The sequence below is a fragment of the Falco peregrinus genome, chromosome 6, assembly GCF_023634155.1.
Source record: "Falco peregrinus isolate bFalPer1 chromosome 6, bFalPer1.pri, whole genome shotgun sequence".
Classification (NCBI taxonomy): domain Eukaryota; kingdom Metazoa; phylum Chordata; class Aves; order Falconiformes; family Falconidae; genus Falco; species Falco peregrinus.
Window position 1 is genome coordinate 63,352,632 of NC_073726.1, and position 25,019 is coordinate 63,377,650.

At 36.0% G+C, this 25,019-nt stretch overlaps 1 protein-coding gene across 1 annotated transcript in view; it reads left to right on the forward strand.

Moving 5' to 3' along the window:
* IGF1 (insulin like growth factor 1) overlaps positions 1-23,011 on the forward strand; it is a 56,489-nt gene extending 33,478 nt beyond the window's left edge. The window contains exons 3-4 of the mRNA XM_005235582.4: positions 6,258-6,439; positions 14,618-23,011. Coding sequence (XP_005235639.1) covers positions 6,258-6,439; positions 14,618-14,677 — 242 coding nt within the window. The 3' untranslated portion in view covers positions 14,678-23,011. The remainder of the gene's footprint in view (positions 1-6,257; positions 6,440-14,617) is intronic.
* Positions 23,012-25,019: the final 2,008 nt, after the last annotated feature.

Below are 25,019 nucleotides of genomic sequence, written 5' to 3' on the forward strand. Positions count from 1 at the left end.
CTCAAGAAGTATTACCAATATAACATTAAACCATTTGTCTAAGATCACAAGGAGATTAAAAGTGATATCAACAATCTCTTATTTTGCATATGCATGCATTTATAATGCAAAAATAGACAAGAATACTAGCCTGATACACAGGACACAGTCAAAGAGGTATGGATATACATAATTAAACATCAGAATGGCTGGTAGGCTTTTTAGAAAAATGTGTGTCATTATATTTAATTGTTACAAAGGAAATAAAAGAGAATGTACTTTGTACTCCACTGGTAACATATATTTTGTGATTTAGGACAAGTCACTTTCTTTGGAATTCATTCTGTTTTGAGTCCAACTACCTAGAAGTAGTTGTGTGTATATTCTAAGACTAGAGCAAGTAGCTTTATCTGTAGTTGATGAAAGAACACAGGCTCTTCCAGAGGACAAAGATTCATTTCATTTTAAGCAAAGCATTCAAAACAGGAATAAGTCACTCTCCAGACACACCTGCTTGTTGACTTGGCTATCATTAGTTAGACCCCTAATTTTCACATACTAAAACTGAGTAAAATGCATCTCAGACTTAGCATCCCTAGTCCTCTGTGCCACCATAAGGCAGAGAGTACGTGTAACTCAGAAACACTCAAACCACCAGCTCCCAGTCTGGATCCAGCATACAGGATGTGCTTGTTCAGTTACTGCATTGTAATATAGCACCACAGACTCTCAACCTTGTTCAGGCCATGGAAAAAGTCTGTCTGACTGACCTACTACCTCATAGTATGCTTGCACACATCCAGACACTGTAAGCTACAAACTGGACACAGTGGCAAATGAGAGAAAATGTTTGTCATCACACTTCTCTGGAGGATCTCTCAAAGAGATATCCCAAAACTGCTATCAATGCTTCAGAATTGTACAAATTCTATTACCCTAATGGTTTGTGAAACATTTTGAGCTTCTCAGTACAAGATTATAGTATGCTCATTGGTCAATAGTCTTTCACATTAAAAGCTGCATTTATAGCTGAAGATTGACTGTACTAGTTGGTTAGGAATAATTTCACTGTTTTCACATTTATGATATTTTTCTGAATTACAGTCTAACTGGCATTCTCAGGTTCTGCTGCGGGGCTAAAAGAGACACTATGTACAGCAGATATAGGGAGTCACATAAAAGCACCAGGACACGTTACCCCAGTTCTTCCTAGAGTCCTGCAAACGGTACCTTAGCTTTGTGTTTCTCCTGGCTATTTCTCACGTAATTTCTAATGTTAATGCTACAGCAGTAGATGATAATTCCCCACAAAATGCTGATTAGTTTGGCAACTGAAACTTCTATAGTCCACCTACACCAACGCTTCTCACATTGAAACCGTCAGTAAAGCAGAACCAATGGCAGTACTAGGGAGATATTTTAGAGGGAAAGGGGGGAACAAAGAAACCAAGTGTAAACAAGCCCTACTGAATTACTCCACTGACTGTGCGTTATTTAAAGGGAAGTGCTGTTAGTACAGAAGCCAGCTGTTTAACTACTGGAATACTGTACCTTGGCCTGCTTTCAGGGGACTTCAGAACAGTGTGGTTACACTTTATATCTGCTTATATATATTATATAGCACATGGAAATAAACATTCACATATTTGGTACAGTAGATTAACTGAGAGCCAAAAATTCTATTAAGTAAACTTTGACCTACATGATATGAAACCTTGTTTTAGTTAGCAACTGACAAAAAAGGAAAGAAACCTCCAAGGAAATCAGTGTACATCAGCAAAAAGGAATGCCTAGGATTGTTATATGTCCACAGGCAGCACTTTGAAGGTTGAGTAACTATATGGAACTTTTCGTAACAGCTGGAAGGCAGCTCTCAAATTGTGTCAGAAAGATGAGAAAGAACTCTATGGGTGCCTAGTATACTGACACAGCAGGATCTGTCAGTATTTTAAGGCAATATCATAAAAAAAAAAAAAAAGAAAGAGAACACTGGTATTAAATGTGCAGAACCACCAGCCATTTGTTTACTAATATGGATTTTGGTCTAGAAATTAACTTAGGTGCTTAGTTACATCAATCCCTATGTAGGAAAGCACTCAGGCATGTGCTGTTGAATACATGCCTTATTCGAACAGAGGGTGTAGGAACATGAACATTTGCCTGGATCTAAGTGCACACTTTGGTAACTTGATGAACTGGGACCATCTGATCCTGCAGTCCTTCCAGAAGAAGATGGGCCAAATACTGATAATATCTGTAGAAGTGGTAGTATCTCCTTGTAATTTACCTCATCTTTGTCTGTGATGGCATCTTTGTATACTGCAGCACGTCAAAGGACAGCAGCAATTTAAAATCTATTGATTTAAAGTTAGCTTAAACATCAGACACTTCTCAAAAGTAGAGTCAAGGATCATGATTACTGAAGAGGAGTAATTTTTCCTACTTTTTCTATTTATTTGCTCTATCTGTTGTACAGCACTTTATTCTATTTCATATGAATTTTAAGTATACTTGATTGCTTATGTCTTTCAAAAACCTTGGGAAAAGTTGGGGGGGTTTAAGAAAAAAAATTAAACCATTTTACTTCACAATAATAATGTTATATTTTTATGAAGCACGAGCATTTAGTATGCCATGTAATACATGAATGTTTAAGCCTATAAATAAATGTCAGGTTTCATTGCTGACCACATCATTAATGTGTTAGTGATTCCATTCCAAAATTGTTACATGTACCATACTGTTTTTTTAAAGAGCTATAAGATATTATATCCTCCTTCATAAAGTTGTTATTTCCTCAGAAAGAAAAACAAGTCATAGATGTCTTTGGTCTAGCTACAGTAAAAATAATTTTGAAATACACTGAGATACTCGCCTGAAAGGTTCCAGAATTCAGGATCTGTATTAACTGTTTACACATATGACAGTGCAGGAAAAATGTTGCTACTGATTACTATGTAAGGCAGGCAATGCTTCGTGAGTTATTCAAAATATTTTATCAACTTTATAAATGGTTGAATTCAGACACTGAAGGATAATATAATTTCCATGTAATCACACAGCAAAATAGTAGCTAGATGAGGATAAAACTCAGAACTGACAAATTCCAGGTAACAAAACGCTGTATAATTTCCTGCTTGATTTATTGGGAAGACTTTATACACAAGTAAATGAGTGATGTTAAGTTAGCGTACATGACTCTAGTTCTTCTACTTTATGTACCATCAAAGAAAAATAAAATGTATTCCTGTTGAAATGACTGTATTTATCAAAAATTCATAGATTTTGTGCAAGAAATGATACTGATAAACTGGTAGATCGCTATGCAACCCATTGCATGTCACTGTTTTATCTTATATCTTCAGTAAAAAATAATTAAGGAAAGAAAACATCAGATTATGTAATTTAAAATGGGAAAATACAAGCCACGTTGTATAAGTACACACTTAACACAGACAAATCGGAAAGAACTACTAATTGTTAAGAGGAGATGAAAGATTTTCCCCAAAAAAATCACCTCTACCGACAAGTTCATCGTTGGCCTTAATCACAGCAAAGCATCACAACAAAGAATCAAAGTTTCGAGACCTTGCAAACTTCACATTTCATTTATTTCTTTTATAACCCCGTCATGTACCAGTGAAACCCATAAAAATGCCACAATTAGTCATTAGACATTTATAGTCTTTCTACTCACAGAAGGAAGATTTCTTTTATCAGATTCTCTTGTTAACTCATGGCATTTCCTGGCCAACACATTTCATCTTACTGATTCTAAATTTTGTCACCTAGAGGTAATATTATCTAGTCAAGAACTAACATTTTTAAGATACTTAAGTGAAAAATATTAGTGATCCTGAAATCTTCTATTGGATTGATATTTTTTTTTTTTATTTGGGTTACTTCTTTTCTGGGTAGAAAGGACATGATAAGCCAGATGAAACTAGCTAATGAACTGTCCATCCCTATTTTTACTATTAGCAATAACCAGGGAATCAACCAAACCTCTATGCCGATTAGCTGATATGAAATACCATTTAAAGGAAAATTCTGGAACAGAAGCTTTTAGAGTGTGTTTCCTTATGAGAAGTTGGCAGACTGAGAAAAGAAAGCTAAGCTTACCTAATCAACTTTTTGTACCTACAGTTCAGCTGTATCTATTAGGAAGAGTTACACCTGCATAGCTAGTAACAGAATTTATCCTTCCATGTTTTATAATAGGAGCAAGTCTAAGTGTGCAACAGCTCTGGGTATCCCGCACAGTAATGACACTCCATGTTTTATCATGACTGCTAAATTTTAAATATATGAGGCTAAGACAACCTGCTTAACAGACTTCAGAAAAATCTCCAGGGAAAAGCTTGTACTTTATATTATAACTCAGTGAGTGAAAATAGTCTGGGAAAAAAAACCCACAACAACAAACCCAAAACAAAACACTGTGTCTTAATATTTATAATAATTTTCAGTGATACACAGAAAGCAACACACACGCACACAGACAAATCAAAATATTACTGTAATCTACTCCTGGCTTGCTGTTCTGTTTAGTCTTATGAAACAAATAATTTATCAGGCAATGTACAGTATAGAGGCCCTCTGTGGATTGCAATATACTAAGTAAGCATGTTTTTCTTTTTGTTTAATTTATAGTTCCTGGAAAAAAGACATTTAAAAGCCTATCGTCTGGGTTTACAAAGCTCATAGGGATAGTTAGTTGTTAGCTGACTATTGCTGGCTAAAATGTTAGACATACTTTACCACTAGAGGTCTTTTCATTTACGGATGTACTAAGGTCTCAAGGGTTCTTCATCAGTGGACACATGTTTTAATCATAGAGAATTGCAAAATGCAGCGGTATCTTCAAATTGAGAACCGCGGGACAAGTATATGAATATTAATCTATAATTTGCCTGCTGTATAAGCATTAGAGGCAATCATTTCCCAAAGAGAAACTGAATTTTCATCTTTTTTGATACCCTTATCCTTTATCTAGCTTGAGTGATTTTCTTAAAACATAAACTCCTGCCAAACCGAATAACAGATTTTTGGTCTCAGTGATAAAACTGAAGGGGGGTGGGGGGTGGGGGCGGGGAGAAGGAAGAAAAAAAATTGGTAGAGCTGACTGAATTGAGTTACTTCACTTTTTGGCTCTTGGTGCAATTTTCTTTCCTTTTTTCCATATTTTTTGGTTCTTAACTAATGTGGATCAGTCTGTAAATGGAAACATTTAATGCTGAAAATGTCAAAACAAAATATTTAACCTTTTCAGAATTTTACTGTCTGAAAACAAATTCTACCAGAATTTAAAAATAGATGTAGTAAATAAGCAACTGCATATCAAACTGTGCTGCACACAAACAAGCCCAGGAAATAATGGGTCCGTAATCTTTGCATAGTATAGCACAGCAATCAACAGTTACTAAAGGAATCATAAATCACAGAAAAAAGGAAAAAAAAAAAAAAGAAGAGTGCAAGAGTTCTATGAGTGAAAATATTACCCTCCACTGGAGCCGAGTGAAAAATGCAAAACATTTGCCAATCAAGTAGTTTCTACAGATGCCCGGTGCAAACACAAAACACAGGAAAGACCATGTTACTTCAGTCCCATTCTCTACGTTGTGCAAAGCTATAGAATATAAAGTCTTTTGGTTTTATATGTTCCATCAGCCATCTTCCTATTTTTGCTACATTTCAGCGTTACCTCACTTCCAGCTTCCCACTAGTTTTTGAGCTTGCAGATCTCACAGCCTGTGCAGTGGTATACAGCATTTATTTCCCCTTTGGAACACACTCTGACTTCACATGGTGGCTCAGTGTTGCCTTTTCCATTAAAAAATACTTGCCTACAACACAGGCATGATCTAGATCTTTAAACACCAGCTGCCTCAGTCAGTTCAATGATCTGTTTTCATCCAAAAGCTAAAGGGCAAATTTTCTTTGCAAGGCTCCTAAATGCCAAATTTCAGCTTCCTCCCTTTCCATTTTTAATGCTAAGATAGTTCAAGAAAATCTTTTAATAATACTTTTGTAAGAAGATATAATTTTGCTGAAATGTTTAAATAGCAACCACCCATAGACAGAGATCAAAGCTGGCCATTTCCAGGAATATCTTTCGAAGCTGTATCTGAGAACAGGGTTTTAGAATAGATGCACACAGGCAGCCTCTAAAACTGTCATTGCTGATTCAGTTAAAATAATGCAAATTAATGTGATTGCTTCTGAGATCTTTGCATTTTCTTTCTAACATAAAAACTTTCCATTTGTGTTTTGAATAGGTAAGCCTACAGGGTATGGATCCAGCAGTAGACGCTTACACCACAAGGGAATAGTGGATGAATGCTGCTTCCAGAGCTGTGACCTGAGGAGGCTGGAGATGTATTGTGCTCCAATAAAGCCACCTAAATCTGCACGCTCTGTACGTGCTCAGCGCCACACTGATATGCCAAAAGCACAAAAGGTAGGCCAGGCTGGGGGGGGAAAGAAAACCAAAACAACCAACCAAACAAACAAACAACACCCCCACACCCCCCCAAAACAAAAGACCTACCCCTTTTAGTAAAGGAAAATCCTATCAAGGCTGGTAACATAGCAAACAACTGGTGTGTTCTGCGTACTAGGGATGCTGAGGTTTAGTTTTGGAACATAGTGTCTGTGGTAGGAAGCAAGTAGGAAATGGTGTGTTCTATCTCCTCTCTTAGAACACTGAATAAAACATGGAATTGCTAAGCTAATAGTTATGAGGTTTTATCCTGCTACTGGGCAGTAAATGACAAGTACTCACATCATCTAATCATAAACAGCACCTAAAGCTTCTTTCAAAAGAGAAACTAAACACTGAATATTTAACAACTGATCTATCCAGAACTTCCTCACTCGTCCTTCCTTGTCAGGAACAGGTAGAGTGAGTGATCGGAGGGAAAACACAGCTCTTCTGCTATTCATTTCACATGTACATGAACAAATGATTTTTTTTTTCTTTCTGCATTATCTTGGCCTTTTTTTTATTTATTTATCAATCAGAACTAAATTAACTGGATAGGCACTGCAATTATTACATACTTCATTTTAACTATCTAATGTTTAATAAGTATGTTCTCCAAGCACTTCAATATTGACATTCATTGGGATTATTTGTATAGTTGTGGACACTCTGAATACACTGACACAGCTATGTTCAGAGTATCCAGATTTTTGTTCCTGTCACACTTGATATACTGTACATATATGTAATTAAATCTCATCTCTCCTCAGCAGAGCCCATAGTTCAGAAAACCCATCTTAGAAAAGGCTACCATTAAGCTCAATATCCAACTGTCTTTCCAATTTGAGTTCTGAACATCTGTTTTACATGTTATCTGTCATCTGCTGTAAGCCTCTAGTGATATATTTTATTTCTGTTGACCCTGCCTGTCCTACACATATGTTGGCCCCGCTCCTGCAGTTATCTGAAATTTTTTTCTTATAAGAAATGGAACTGCATAAAATCCAAAGATTTCATAGGAAGTCAGGAAACCAGCACTATATACTAATTTCCTTAATATCGTCTTTATGAAAAGAACAATTGTAATCATTCCAACATCCATTTGTTTCCCATAAGTCAATCCATGGAATGGAATCCTTTCACCTCTTCCTCAAGAGGTTTCAACCTTTTAAAGTAGTGGCTGTATGATTCCTCCTGGGAAGTAACACCTTAGCTGCAAACATCTCAAAAGGTACACACAAGAAGTGAAGTCGTCTTCAGGTAGAGCTCAACTATAGACAAGAAGACCCTGGGCACACATATATTTAAGGCTTGCAGGAAAAAAAAAGAACAGGCATGGCCTGTAATGTGTGTGATCCTTCCCATACTTGTCGCTAAGGTGACAGGTGAAACATTGTGTAACTTTGAGTAAAAAGAGACAAAATACCTGCCAGCTCTCTGATGGATCTCCACATCACTTTCCTTGGAGGGCTAAGGACTGCTGTCCTCTTCCCAGTTCAAAAGACAGGCAGGAAAACACTTTCCTGACAAAGAGGAAGGGACAGAAGAAAGGCATCTCTCTGCAGCAGCAGGGGAGGTAGCGTTCAAGAGGGGATACTGGAAGAAGAAAAAAATTAGAGAGAGTATGTAGTAATTCAGAGAACCTAGCTGCAGAAGAAATCATCCAGGAAATGAAAAGGAGAAAAAAATCAAGAGGTGAAAAGGGCAGTAAAAGGAAAAGGAGGAACAGAGAAGGAGAAAGGGGAGGGAATTAAAGAGGCTGGGAAGATGAGAAATATTGAGGAACTGAATGAACCACAGCACATCACATTTTGATGTGATTTTGAGGAAAAACTGAGAGAAAATAAAATTAGAGAAAAATTAATATTAGAGATAAAACACCTTTAAAGAAAAAGTATGTGGAAAGGAGGACAGAGGTGAACAGAAGCAGAAAAATCATAAATGCTTTTTGATGGGAACTTGATGATAACAGAAATCTAATGGGGAAAATAAACTGAAATTTTCATTAATATCTGTGGATGGAGAAAAGCAGATTGAGAAAACAAAAATATAGAAGGGGTAGGAGAAACTATCATTCAAATTTATGATAGATAAAAGGAAAATACAGGGAAGGGAAACAGAATTCATTAAGAAAAACTCTTTGTAAAAGCTTTGGTACATATTCTCATGTAATTACTTTTTCTTTCTTTTTTCTTTTTGCAGTCAGCTGTACGTGAGTTTAAGAAAGAAAATCCTATGTTCATACTTTCTTTGGGTAGGCTCCCCCAGTATGAATGCATTTAGCTAATTCATAGTGTTGATATATCACTGATTTTAATTAAAAAAATAATTATAGTAAAGTCAAATTACTTTTCAGTTGAGCAGGATTTTTTCTGCTTTAGAATACTTTTCTGTCTTAATAGTATGTGTTACATATGAGATAGATATCTTACACATATAAAGTGAGTAAGATAATATATATGACCTCTTTAATATTTTCTTATTTAGATACAGGATTTAAGGAAGGATTAAGTGGAACATATAAAATGTACAGTTACCCTCAGATTTCATATACAATCAGTTGCTTATGCCTTTCATACTTTCAATGTAGTTTTTATTTGGCATGGCATCTCCTCATAACCTTTTCAATCGACAAATCCAGGATTTGGGTTTTGATTTAAGTGTTTTAGTAAGTGGTCTACTTTTCCAATTCCTTGAGCAGATCATTCCTCCTCTGCACAATTTGGTAGAATAATGCAATGGAGCAGGGCTGTTCTTGTTTAGGTTATGTTAATGTTCATCTTAGTCATTACATTACCAAATGTTGCTACAGTACACGCACAAATCTAAAAGATGAAGTCCAGGCACTGAATGATTTACGTTGGCTGGGAATCCCAAATATGCCTATTTGCTGCTATGAGGCTAACATCAAGATCTAGTTTTAATGTAACTACAGAGACTCTACGTTTGGAGTTTTGTTTGTTTGTAGCTAACAAACAAATATTTCTTTCTCTATAAGACCATTATTTTTCCAGTTCCAAGACCTTTACTCAAAAATAAAAATAACACATTGTTATGATATATTTAGGGGTATTATACACACAGCATAGTTCACAGATTCATAAATATGAAATTAAAAAAGAAATCCAACCAACCTGCAGGATCTGTTGCTCACGCATCAATTGTGCTCATCCAAAGCCATTTTTTTTTTACTTGCTTGCTATTTGAATATCCTGTTGAAAGCTCTCAGTTGAATTCTTACTGTTAAAAAATGAGAGATACATAGGTATTCATCTTGCCAGAACTGATAAAAAATAGGAAGTGATCAAATGCATAATACAAATCCATTAACAAATTCTACCTCAATTGCAGTTAGTTATGTATATGAGCAGAGGTTATTTAAAAGGACACAACTTAATCATATGTCAACATTTCTAAACCCAAGAAAGATGTCCCTGAATTTTTAACAAAGAGAACAGTTGTGAAATGAAAGCATATTACAGATCAAGTAACATATTTTTTTAACCTAAAACTATGATAATCATAGTTGACGTTGCTTTCAGATTAAAATCCCATTTAATGAGCAAATACATCAGCTAGTAAGGTAGGAGTAAGGAACAGAGAGAAACTTTCAGTATTTGTGCTGGAAAGCAAAGTAATAGGTTTCACCTATTTTTGCACTAAGTTAGGTTTAGAGTTTTAAACTGGGAAACAGGAGCAAGAAGAGGAATTGAAGTTTTGTCTTCAGTGTATGTGGTCCTACCTAGCTTTTCTTTCATTTGTTTCTGAGAAATGCTAACAAAAGCTTAGTCTGTTTACCCTTAAGTGAATTAAGTTTTAACAGCATTTTGGAAAACTAGTGAATAGAACTTTGAAAAACAATTGTTCTCTGCTAAATCCAAGGAAATAATTGAGCCATTTCGACAATAATTGTATACATGAGGGAAGACTTTGACCTTTTTGACTGAAGCAGTGGCACAGAACAAGTGGCACAAAGTTCTTACCAATTTAAGGCTACAAGGTACCTTGAGAATTACTATTGAATGTGAACACTGATAAGGCTGACTTTAAAATCCAGTAAATAAAGAGAGGAAAAGCAAGAAAACATAGTGCCATGCCACCCTCCTGCAGTCTGAGTAAAAGGACCAGATGTGTACACTGATAGCATTCTGCTCTTCCATAGATTTTTAGTCCTTCTTTAGGCCTTGTATGTGGAAAATATGCATAAATATATATATCAACAAAATATCCATAGGAAGCAGATTCTCTCAAATATCCTTTTCAGGTTTTATCTAATCTTCAAAATGTCAATAAATACTAAGTGAGAGTAAGAAAGAGAGAAAATATGTTAATATTTTCAGTTAAGAAGATACCATTAAGAAAAAAAGGAAAACTATTAGATTATTTCTCATTAATCTTTCTAAGACTGGCAGGTTCTTTTGTAATTGGCTCAGTATCAACTCACAGATAGATTTACAAGCCAAAATAAACACAATGGCAGTGATTTCTGTTATAGCCACGCCGCATTACCAAGCCAATGAGGGAACCTTTAAGTGTAACATGTAGAAGAACCTGGCCTCTTCAGCAAATTATTTTCTCCCATTGCTTACTTTCCAGCCTTGTTATTTTACTGATCATACCGCCCCCAGAACTAAAAACCTCCCAAAGAGACCCCAGAGAGTTCATAGCTAAGATATCATGCCTGTCACTACAAACATTAGACTTTCTACTTATTACCAATAAAGCATGAGATCTTTTAATGCCAATATGATGTCTGAATGTCCCTCCTAATAGGATAAGAATGCTGTTAAATGTTTCCTGATATCCTTCCATCTCAGTTAAATGACCTTTACTAGCACTATCCTTATGTTAACACTGCCTTGTCTCCAAAGATCCATGCTTAAAGTGATAGGTTAGAAGTCTGTGCTTCTCTGTTCAGGAACTGACTTATGCAAAGTTGACGTTTTGCATCTGTCATCTTACACTGCTTACTGTCTTTGTCTGGGCCTGAATATCAGCTCAGTGGATCTGATAATGAAACAAGCATCACAGATAACTATTTTAATTAACATTTTTCTAAAGACTTGGGAAATAAGGCAAGCTTTTCTATACTGGTATATATGCAGGTCTGAGAACCTGATTCAGACATTCATGGGGTTTTTTTCAATGGTCTCAACATTGCATACTTGAAAAATTGTGTTGTGTGGGTCAGAGCATCTTCTGGCATGCGTGCTACTGCTGCCACCACCAATGCCACTGCTTTGTAGTTATTCATCAAAATGCTGATTTGAGAGGAGAAACTGTCTTAAAAGTAACCTGCCATCTTCTCTCAATTTCAAAGCTAGCCTGTGTATTATGACAGCTCTTTTTCAATCTACAGGTCAGTATTAAAAGCTAGAACTGAAACCCTGCTGCATCTTGTTATTTGCTTTACTTGGATGATAAAACCATTTTAAAGTCAGACACAGCAGCAGTGGAGAGAATTTGTATTTTCCTTTGGGAAATATATAGTTAATTTTCAATCTAAGTATGCTTTGAAAGCCACTGCAATACAAAATGGCTGTTGCTTCACAATAATGCTCTCACTGTCCATTTTATAGATCACAAGTGTGCAGCCTTTAAGAATGTATGCATTTTTGCAAATAAAATGTAGCATATAATGTTTCCTGTACACTGGTAAATGCTTTTCAAAGAGGAGAACCTAGGGGCAGCACCGAGGAGGATATTTTATTTTGTTGCCATGAGGATGTGGTGGTTTGACCCCCTGGCTGCATGCCAGGTGCCCGCCAAAGCCATGCTATCACTCCACTCCTCAACTGTACAAGGGAAAGAAAATATAACAAAAGGCTCATGAGTCGAGGTAAGGACAGGGATATCACTCACCAAGTACCGTCACGGGCAAAAGACACTCGACTTGGGGAAATTAGTTTCATTTATTACGATCAAATCAGAAAAAACTCCCACCTTCCCCCCAACCCTCCCTTCTTCCCAAGCATAACTTAATCCCCAGTTTCTCTACCTCCTCTCCACCAGCGGCACAGGGGGATGGGGAATGGAGGTTCCAGTCAGTTCATCACACATTGCTTCTGCCACTTCTTCCTCCTCACACTCTTCCTCTGCTCCAGCATGAGGCACCTCCCACAGGAGACAGTTCTCCGTGAACTTCTCAACGTGATTCCTTCCTATGGGCTCCAGTTCTCCACACACTGCTCCAGTCAAGGTCCTATCCACAGGGTGCAGTCCTTCAGGAACAGACCACTCCAGTGCAGGTCCTCCACAGGGTCACAAGTCCAGCAAATACACCTGTTTCAGCATGGACTCTTCTCTCCACAAATCCACAGGACAGATGAGTCAAGGAATTCCTGTTTTCTTAGTTCATTGTTAGCAGTAGAAGCATTTGTAGCATAAGGCAGGTTCCTTAACAGTGGCAGACTCCTGTGAAGTGCTGCAATGATGATTTTAGTGAAAAACAGTGAAAACTGAAGGGCTCATCCAGAATGAGTAGTTCAAGGTGAAAACTAAGGTTCACCTTAGGGAAAACTAAAGACAGAAAAGGTATTTTATTAAAAGTGGAAAAGAAACAGGCAACAAACCAGCAAAAAATATTTAAATATAGGGATAAGTAGGATTCTGTGGACATTTCTGTTTCTGTATTTGATCCATGATAAGGAAACTATTCTATAGCAGTATTAGCAAAATTTGAAAAAGACAAGCCAGTTATCCTACTGAACTGATCATGGGAATAGTGAATAATCTCTTCTTCCTCATTTAGTATTGCATTTCAGACTAAGAATGTCTAGAATGGCAGATTCCTAGCAAAGCCATTTCTGCATTTTGAATACTTTGCTATTAACAAAGTTGGCTTCTCAGTGATGCAATCTTAGTTTGGTCAATGTTCTTAATTGGTGGTGGTATAATTAATTTAACAATTACTAGTACTGCTTGGGGTTTTTTTTATATATTCTGAAAATAATAATTCAACTCATATCCATCAGAACCCAATCCAAAACCAGTGAAAATTAATAAGCTGTATGTGAGCTCAAGTTCTGTGATCCTTTGCCAGTTTCAGATTTATTTTCTGTTTAATAGATACTGGAGGCAAATGGAAAAGTTATATATAGAATAGTATTTTATATATGAAAATACATAAAATATTATTGTAATGCACCAAATCATCTTCCATTTTCTCTCTGTCCATCAGAAAAAAAGGCAAAAAATTCATTACTTTTTAAATTTTAGTGATTACATTTCCTTTTTTTTTTTAGGGCTTAAATAGCAGAGAATGCAGTGGTAGAGCTGCAGGCACATGCTTCACCTTTCTCAGGGAGATTTTTTATGTTTGGCTTTCCTTAGGACAACAGACACAAATTCAGTCAGCTACGAACGATGAGGATCATAAATATGGAGAGTCACTTAAAAATTCTGCCTCTAGTCTGGTACAGAATGTGCAAAGATTTGAGCCCAGCAAACATTTACCAGCAACGAAAATCAGGAAATCAAACTGAAAGATATACACCACACCCATCACTGCTGCTAGAAACAGGCTGTGCATGTAACGACAGTGAACTGAGGGCATTATTCATCCCAAAGCCCTCTTGATTTGCCTGGCACATCCCGCTGTCTCTTTTTGAAAATACAAATTATTTGGCTGCAGCTCCTGCAGCGAACCCACACTTTTTATCCTTCTAAAGGCCTTATCCAACAAAAACCTTACACAACTAATATGCCATTTATGCAAAATGTAGGTAACAGAGTCCCACTCAGCAATTTTGAAAACCTCTGACCACTGGATACCAAAGCCCAGGAGGCTCCATAAATCCTGCAGTTACAACTCTGAAGTTCCCTGGCCCCTATACACCCTGCTTTTATAAATGCCCTTGTCCCGAAAGAAAGAAAATCTTTGGTACTTACTTTATGTCTAAGCCCATCCAGGTTGCAGTATGCAGATGTTTCCTCTGCCAAGATCAACAATGAGAGCAATCAAAGTGTTTATGCCTAGGAGAACAAGGAATTTAATGTACATCAGTTTTGTACAGTTAAGTTCTCTGTGAACTGACAGAAGGACTCTAGCAATTCCAGCATTCAGGATAACTGTTTTCACACTAATACAAGTTTTGTGATCATACAGCATATTAAAACCTATCTGGAATAATATCTTTTTTTCTACACCTTCAGGAAGTGCATTTGAAGAATACAAGTAGAGGGAACACAGGAAACAGAAACTACAGAATGTAAGAACATGCCATCCACAAGAATGAAGAATGAATGTGCCATCTGCAGGATACTTTGCTGTAAATAAATTATTTGTTAAACATTGGAAAACTTAAAAAAACCTATGGTTTAATAAGCTTGATGCAATCTCAACCAATGGGCATTCTTCCAGTGAACAATGCAACTAAACATTCCAATATAAAGTCTTTAGAGAACAGAACATTTTAACCAGCCCAGAGATAAAAAATTCTGTGGTTGATATATTACTGTTAACCTGTTTTAAATGTCCTGCACAAAATCTCTTAAAGTCCTGTGCCCCTCAAAAGCCTACAAATTTATGGGCCTTTGACGGATCCAATTGCACTAAATTAACCTACGAACACTGGCTGCTGGAGTCATTCATCAGCCTTGTCTAAGTGGTGGTTTTTTTATTTGCACTTCTATACAAGCAACAGGCTGTTTGTTTTACAGTGTCTGATAACATTGTTTGTCTGCCCCTTCATATTTGCACATTTGACATTCCCAGTAACAGCAGCAGTAAGGTAACATACAGAGTTTTAAACATCCATTAATTCCACCTGTGGCATTCTGACAGAATATGGGTTATAGATGCATTTGTTTAAAGACAGTTTTATTTTTCCTTCTCTTGCCAAGTTGCAGTTTATTGCAATTTGTGAGACAAAAGATTTTTAAAAGCAGTTAAAGCATACATAGGCTCTCAAACCATTAATGATACTTCCAGGTAATTATTTTGCAACAGTATAGGTAACTTCCTTCTTCCTCCATATAATGCAGTATGTAAAATTTAGCATATCAATAATACACATATATCAAACAGTATGTAAAAATCTCTGTTTTATAGTACAACGGTGCTATTTTATAGTTTGTTACATGAAAGGGTCTGGCCAAAACAGTAATAGGTAAAAAGCAAATATGGAAAGATCAAGCCAAAGATTAAACAACAAAACAGTTTTAAAAGTACTCAGTTTAAATGAACCAAAATGGCTTCGGATTCCAACATGGAAATGACTTCTACATCTTCAAAAGAAAATTCAGATACTTGCTTCCTTCTAGATGTTTGAGTGGTGGTGTGTTCACTTATGGTTGCACGAAACACAAATTCATAGATGCCTACACCTGGGGAAGACAATTTGAAAAATAGCCCTCAAGTGATTTCAAAGGGTAGCTCATCAGGGCCTAAATCTCTCTGAAATATCAGCATTCTGTTCAAAGGTAACAGGGTTACTCAAGTTCTCTGCCATTTTAATTCTTCTAGAATCAGATGAGATTAAATTGACTGTTAATTAGCTTGCTGCATCTCTCTGTAAATCAGAAAAGCTAATCTAATCACCAAATTACAGTGTAGAAAGAGTACTCGAGAACAGATGAACCATAATGTCCTTCAAACTGCTACTTACAATCACCTTTCATATTTCTGCATAACCTCAGCCATTTAACCTTGATAGGTACTGCACTGATTCTGCCTTGAACAACACCGTGTACTATGCTCCATTTTTGCAAATCAGCTCAGTGCTAGATTGGCCCTGTGGTAAAGGGGGATAGGTAGCCAACAGTGTCCCAAGGTGAGCAATAAATGTCTCTGTGAGAGGAGGTAAGTGAAGGCAGGGGAAAATGCACTGCTCCACCCTGTCCAGAACTGCAACGTGGTTCCATTCGACTTCTTCCCCCCATCACCCTGCATGTGGTAAGCTCCGACAAGGGATGAAGTATTCCTTGGTCAGCCCCAAAGAGGTCAGGCAGAATACTGTAATAGGGAGGAATTAGGGACATGTTAGATTAGATCTGTAAAGGAAGTATCTCTTTTTAAAGGCTCTAATCTGCCTTAGCTCCTACGACATCCATGGCAGTATATGACTGAACTAGTAATTAAAACACAAGAGAAGAATCTCTGCAGGCTGCATATTGTACAGCGCCTCAATAGTTTCTTGTGAAACAGGCAGGAAAGGTAGGTCTTAAAATTCTAACACATTATAGTTCCTCTTTTATTCCCATAGAAAATTTGGGTTTCATATTTTCTCCAAGTGCAATGTATTCCTATGCAATTTTTTAACCTCTCCGCTTTCTATGAGACACATGGTTATATGCACGATAGGCTGCCAATGCAATGTAAAAGCACAACAGTAAACGAATAAAAAGAATATGTCATAGCTGACACTGACTGAGATAGTTATGTTGAAAAAGGAAGAAAGTACAGAGCAACAGATGGGGAAACTAACCTGAATTATTTACCACCAATTCAATAAACAGAGGTAGCAATGCTGATATCTGTCACAGCTTTTACAGGCCTCTTTTTGGCAGAGGGGATGCAGAGGGAAGCATTTTTGCTTCAATGGCCATTAACAATTCTGAAATGTGTTCTAAGAATAAGCCATTATTTTGGCGTCACAGACATAATACATATTTCCATTTCATGTCCCCATGACTCTTTTGTCCCCTGTCTCCTCCGAAGTTCTAAGGGGAGGCGGGAGGAAAGGTGTGAGCGCAAACAGCAATTTGCAGATCCCTGTGGTGGCAAGTTTCTTTGTAGATAACATTTTACTGATGCACTGCTAACATAACTGAATAACCAAACATCATTGTGCTATTTAATTCTTGTAAATGAATTCAAAGTTTGGTCTTATCTTTGGATTAATGCACTTACATTTATGCCACCATTTTTCTCCTGTTGAGAAATCATAATTAGAAAATGTCACTTATAAACAGCAATATCTAACATCAGAACTTGACATCTGTCTAAACAAATTAGAACAATTCTTGAAAGAAACTACAATAAATAATTAATAGCTACAAGCTTCAAAGGCAACAGTTTGCTTTACTACAGAATAAATGGTATCACAAAATGGAAAGTAGCTCCACCGCTGCAGAGGTGAGAAATGCATGGATGGGAAGTGCATACTTGTGTAAGAAATCTCCAGTCATATGGCAGGGAGCACGTGATACACCAGTCAGTGTGAAAGATAAAGGGCTGCATTAGCTTAATAATCTTAATAAACCCACTACTTAAAGAAGAAGTTGAAGCATGAAGCAAAACATCTCCTGCCCAAAAGTACAAAGTAGTCTGACTTGAAAAACATTTAATTAGAGAAAGTGAAAGGTTCAGCTGGATTTTCAAAAGCACTCTAGATATTTAGGAACAGTGCTCCACTGGATGCCATTGATTCTCATATATCACTTAAGTGTAAAGAAAGTCCTACTCCTCATCCTTCCATATCATGTAAATCATGTGAAAGAAGTCACAGATTTTTGCACTCTGGAAAAGACATAAAAATACACTTATTACACAGAATGTCACTGAAGTGCGAATTAAGCCTCATTATTTTCAGTTAGTTCAAAAAGGACTGCAGATCTGAACCCACTGAAGTTAATGTAACTTTCATTAAGGTGGCAAAATCTGAGCCTCATCTCCATAGTAACCATAATTAATCATTAAGATTTTAAATGGAAAATGAATAAATTCCATATTCTGCTCAAAATGTACTTACAGACTTACGCTTACATTTGTGTGACAGACTTGTATGAGGCTTATTTGTACCATTCAGTCAAGAGAGAAAAGAAAAATCAGATAATGGGATATTGCGTTCTGTCCCTGTAGATACGTTGAAGTAGGCACTCTTTGACAAAGGCAGATTACAGTGTCAATTCCTTTTTTAAGATTTAAGGGTAAATTAGCAGTAGACTTTCTTTACAGAAGTGAATTCCATACATAACTAGTAGCTATGTTCAGTTGCCCCATGAGCTGGTTGTTGACTTAGTATCAATAGTTAAAGTTGATTAATGAAGTCTCTAGGCCAAGCATGGTGTCTTCTTCGCTTTCAATTTTAACAAGCAAGTGCATGATAAGCCAAGTTTAGAAAAGTGTATGCATATTTGCTTTGCCTGTTACTGATTTGGCCAACAATGCCAAAGTGGTGCTATTGTTTTGTTTAAGAAAGTACTTGACTAAAATATAAAAGAAAGCATAAATATTTTTTTAATGTATGAAAATGACAATTATATAGGTATGGTTATTAAAATAGAAATACAACTAGCCATAACTTTTCAACTTTTTGTCACTCAGCAATGGCAAAGAAACCTTAAATTGATGAAGAAGGGGCAGGTATGTGTCAAAATGCCACAAAAATTCATAGACTTGAAATGCAATTCTGCATCTTCACTCCAAGTTAGAAATACAGATGAAGAAAAGCGTTTAAAGTCAGGGAACAATGGATATGACTGAAGGACTGCTCAGATTAATCCAAGTTCTATATCATACCAAAGATTTTTATGCCACACTCTAGCCTGAAATCAGTGTAGAATTTGGCTTAAAGTCAGTGGCATGATATGATCGAGATTTTCATTGGACACATATTTTTATTTTTACCTGATTACCTTCTCACTCACGGCGTGCCCCACAAAAGTCAGTATTCTTCTGCAAAAAGAAAGCACAAAGAAATGCATCTGATTTTAACAAGGAATGAGAAAATAAATATTCCTAACATGAAACTGATGCTATTTTTAATTCTCACCAGTTCCAAATTGTGAGAAAAAGTTGAAATATATGGCTAACAGTCTGTGAATTTTTTTTTTTTAACTTTATGTGGTCACTATGATTATCCTAATGTGCAAAATTTCACGTTTCATTGTTTTGTTTTGAAATGATGGTAAGTTAAGCCCAAATAGAGATTCTTGGAACCTATAGGCTAGATAGAATACTTATGTTCTGATGAAGGTATAATCAATATATTTAAAATGTTTTATTTTTAGTCTGAAAAGGAATAGTAATAATTTATTTGGGGACTCAACCTATACTGGTCCCTCTTTTAAGGATACTGTTCAGTGCAAACCAGTCTTTCAAACAACAAACTTCTATTTAAAACCAACATGCATTCCTCCCTCCCCCTCCCCCCAGCAAACCTAGTTAAAAACTAATGCAACATAATTTTATTGTTTATCTGTTTGTTTGAGGTGTGTGTGTGTGTGTTTTGTTTTGATTCACTTTGTGTTGATTTCGGGGGTGGGGTAAGGAGGAAGAGATGAGGCTTTCAAGTCAGTAAGATTTTTTCCTTTTGGGTACAATCCACAAAAGATAAAGAATTTGCCTTGATGAAATTACTAATTATCCAATTCATGTGTGGAAGTAGCATTAAGTAAAGCAACAAAATTCAAGTTGTCTTGAAAGAAGGAAAAAAGTTATTAATACTAAGTTTTTACTCATTGTAATCCTACACTATACATGTTGCTTCTCACAGCATTGGAATGTTCTACTGGACTATAACTGTCCAAACATGCAGTATATGATATATATAAATCTTTGATTTTTTTACATGAAGAATGTTATGGGAATATCTGAAACTTGATTACATATAGTACAGTATAGAGATACCAGTCTGGCAGAGACCAAAACAAGAAGGACCTCCCTGATGCTTACATTAGGAAATCTTATACTAGTTGCATAAAGGGTGTGTGTATGTATATATAGATATATACATATATAGAGACATATGTATGTATATGTGTCTATATATATATAATGTTATAATGTGTGTATGTGCATGTGTGTGTGCATGTGTATATTACGCTTTTCTTCTCTTTCCCCTCAAGTAAAATTTGAACTTCCTGTTTTTTACACATTGTTTCTCATGGGTTATATCAATAATCCAATTGGAATGTAATTTTAGAACATTGTATAATATGGGGGTCACAAGTTAGATCCTGACTTTGTTTTTCACACCTGAAGAAATGACCTGATTATTAAATCATAAACCACATCCTTGCTGTCATCGGGCAAATCTATTTATCTGTTTAAGTACAGATATAAAGTCCTAACTCTGATGGCCTTATTATGAAAACATTGATTTAAAATTTTCTTTTATTTCATTCTTCTCCAGACAACTTCTGTTAAGTGAGATTTTTTAAGTGTAAGCATCCCTTCAAAGTAAGAATAATGTGTCATATAAAGAGAGAAGAATGAAAATATCTGTTATTTAATAATATCAACTCAATTATTCATTTGTCAACTAGATGTTTTTGTAAGAACAATTCATGCCTCTCTATAGCACCCTCAACTATTTCAGAAGTGGAAAAGACTTAGCACTGTAAATTCCTATATCCCAAATTATTTATAATAATGTCTGATTTCTTTGTGCTCTTCAGTAACTTTTATTTTGCCAGCTTGACTCACAAAAGTCAAAAAAATCATCAACTATATACTTCTGCTGCTACACATCCTTTCCGACAGATATTTAACATACATACACCCACCTACAATATTTACATATTCACACCTGATTGAAGTTCTTAAGAAACAGCACAAATACGGTTGGGTGATTTTTTTTTTTCCCACATTTGAAAGGTAGGAACCATTTTTTAACTAAATCTAAACCATTCCATCTTACTGTATTTTACATTCATTAGTATCATCTCATTCCTCTAAAGCAACAACAAAATACCTGCAGAACGAAAAGAACTCTATCTTGATAAATAGGATCATGCTTCATGTACTCATGTTAAAGAAAAAGGTTTAACCAGATAACTATATTTACAACTCATTCAATAACATTCACATTTTGTAGTGAAACACTTAACTTTGTAAATTTTAAAATCAAATTAATGTTTCACTCTTCCAGGTTTACTGGCATTAACCTGGCTTATGGTATGAAAAAGCCCACTTTAACAATGACCTGATTTTTAAATCATAAAACACATCTTTGCTGTCATCAGGCAAATCTATTTATCTGTTTAAGTACAGATATAAAATCCTAACCCTGACAAAGCATCCAAGACCAATAGACTAAAGTGCGACCAATGAAAGAGGTACAATGTTGTTATTTTGTGCCAAGGGATGAATTCTATCTTTTTTTTTTTTTTAAGATTAGAATTTAAAATCAAATTGATATAAATACTGCATAAGAGTTATGATGCTTTTCATTATTCCCACTTGAGATGAGTTTGAATATAATAAAGCACATGCCAGTTACACTGCATGATACAGTATATAAATCATACCTTTTCATTTATTACCATTTCTAAGGAATTTGTTCAACTGAATTCTATAAAAATCCTGTGCAAGATGAAAAAACAATTGTTAAAAATGTATAATGGTAATAGTTGCCTGATTAAACTAAGTCTCATCAAACATGAGTCATAAAATGCTCCACTGAAAGCATACAGGTATTTCATAATGTTCTGAACAGCTTTGTCTGTAGTCTGATACTTCACGTTGCTTTTATCAGAATGTGATGGTTTGGTTTTATAGTTTCTTAATCCTTGGAGTCTTTGGGTTAAATATTAAACATATTTATCAAGCCTCAGGATTTTAGGAAACAAAGTTAAAGCAGAAGAAGCAGGACAACCTGCTGCTGATAATCAAATTATGTATGAGCTTTCTCTCCTCCCAAATTATCTGCAAAGCCATCCAGAAGTGCTAAATGAAGAGATCAATAGCACTTGGTTTCCAGAAGGACAGCCTTTCCAATAGGAATATTAATTGTTCTTCCTTTCTTCACTGTTGGACTTCAGTTGGTATCCTAAGACAGGGGTTTCCATGATGCAAGCATGAATGTGGATACATGAATTTCTGATTTCACTACTGAATAATGCTACTATTAACATTTCAAGTCATTATAACCAAACAGTGACAAGTGTTAAATGTTCACTCACTAAAAACCATTTAAACTCTCTATTAAAGTTCTAACTGGAGTTATTCTTTCTTTTTTATTTTCTTGTGCTTACTCATAATACAATGTCACTACTTGATGACAAATAATATTTCATACTGTGTATGTAACATCATTGTGTTGCAGAATCCCCCAAATACCTCAACAATGTCTTTGTTGCGCTATTCTCCCCATTTAGCACTTACAAGCTTTTCTAGTAACAACCAATAAATAAAAAAACAGAGCTCTTAATATGTACAAATATTAAAAAGAAATCAAGAGTTTTTGCTAGTTTGCAGTTCATGTAATGCCATCTTGACCATTCTGTTCCCCTCTCTCTACAAGCTGTCTAGAACAGTAAACTTTGCTCCATAAATAATAGTGTATTCATGCTTTTAAAGGCTTTTATATGCATTTATGGTAGGTAAAGGTTGGAAGAGGTAGCTGACTGATTTTTACTTTTATCTACTTTGATTTCAGTAAAGGGCTTTGTCATTCTGTATACATAAAGGTTAATGCACCCTTTGGTTTGTAGAATGTACTGAAATGTTTGCAGCCCTCTTGGTATCAGGTCCAAAATGTGAAGCATTACTGTTAAGAGGGTATCTTTCTAATGTATTTGTATGTACAGTTTACACCTCTGTGAGGTCTAATAAAGGATTATGGTTAATAAAAAATGTGTTGAAAATTCCTCATCCACATAGATTTTGCAGTAATTTGCATTCTTCTTTTCTCTTCCCTGGCATATAAATTTCAATTCTCAGAATACACCAAAATCAGGACATACCTTAACAGGATGAGCAAGCTTCACTCCTAAGACAGGACTGACATGGACAGTTAACTAGTGGCTCAAGAGCCTTCACAAAATGGAATTGTCAGCAGAAGGAATTATGGAACCTATAGATAAAATTAATACCAATGAATAACTGGGAACAAACTGCATTCACTCACAGATGAAGATATCTGAACTCTGGTATACAGTCATACACCCAAAAGCTCCTTGCTGTTTGAGAACCAGCTAATGTACACGAACTCTTCAAAAGATATCCAAGGGACATTTAAGGACCTACAAACTGCTATGTCCTACAGCTCTATCACTCAATTTTATTCCTCAGGATCTGTATGTGAATAAATTTTGTATTATAAATATGGTATCTTGCAGGAAAGGGAAGATGGTTGTTGTGAAGTTAAGCCTCAGAGCTCTGTTGGGAGTCCTTTGGAAGAAAGGACAAAGCATGTAGTCAAAGATCATCAGGGTAATCTTGGATTTCCAAAATCCTTGTAAATTAGGTCCCTCATCCAATGTTCTTAAAAACACTAAACTCTCATGAAATGAGAGGGAAGTCCTTCATATGTGCACACTGCTGGTTAGGAAGAAGAAAAGATATATCAGGCCAGTTGAGAGCAAAGGGGCACCGTATGTGAAATCCTGCTGCAATCTGTTCTTGCACCCATGCTGCTCAACCTTTTCCTAAATGAGCTGGAGAAAGGGTGGACAGTAAGAACACGAATTTCATGGGTGATATTAAGACAATCAGGTTGACCAGGCATGATCATGCCTTGGTAAATCTATGCTGACTGTTCCTACTTGCTGTCCAGTCCTTCAAGTGCTTGGAAACAGCTTCCAGGAAGTATTTTACTATAACTTGCCAGGTACTGAGGCCACCTTGCAGATTTTGGCCCTCTTAGATGGCTGCAATTTTTGCCTTTTTTCAGTCACTAAACTCCAACAGTTGCCATAACCTTTCTAGTATGATAGAGAGTAGCCTCACAAGAACACTGCAGAGCTCCCTCCCACCCTCATCTGTATCTGTGGTTCCAGGAATTTGTGTATCTCCATTTGGCTTAAGTGCTCCATCTTTTGTTGTGGGCAATACTTCACTCTGCTGATCATCTTATGGTTCTGGGAGGCCTGAGGACAGCCTTGCCACTGCAAATGTGAATAGACACAAAAAAGGCCTCTGGTCCAGGAGGTCCCTAAATTGTGAATCAATGGAGGGTAGGAAAGTTTCGCTACATGTTGCCTTGTTCTAGCATTTTTCCCTAGATACTGATTTTGGCTACAGTGTAAAACTTTTTCTTGGACTGGTTTCCCCATCTTATCTTTATCCTGACTTCTTGTATTTTTATCCTGCTGCCACAGTAGCCATTCTAGACTCTTAAGTGCTCAAACTCTAAATGCACAATCCCTAAAGTAATATCCTTCACACAAAATTCTCTATACATAAATATTTACAGCCAAAGATCTTTAAATCCACACTGTCTTATCATAATACTTGAGCAATCTATGGAGATTTCAGTTTAAAAATAATGACCCAACAATAATCCACATGTTTTCATTCTTACTTTCCGATGATAAGCTGCAGTTAACAGAGACCACAACAACTTGTGGATTTGGCAACATGCCCAAAGAATATTTTAAAATTCCATTCATTTGTAATCTTAATCACAATTTTTCAAAGTTTTAAAACATATTTATTGCATATATTACCACAAGTTTTCAATCTTGCATGAACAACATGTACTCGTTAATAAAATGACTGTATGGTAAACTATGCTTACACAATCAAAATAAGAACGCTCCACAGGGATTAAGGCAATATCTAAGAAATTACTAATAGTTCAGAAAAAGTAAGAACTTTCATGGTCAGCTCCCTTCTTAAATCATACACTTCCTCAGATGCAGATTCTTTAATTTATAGAACCTTTTG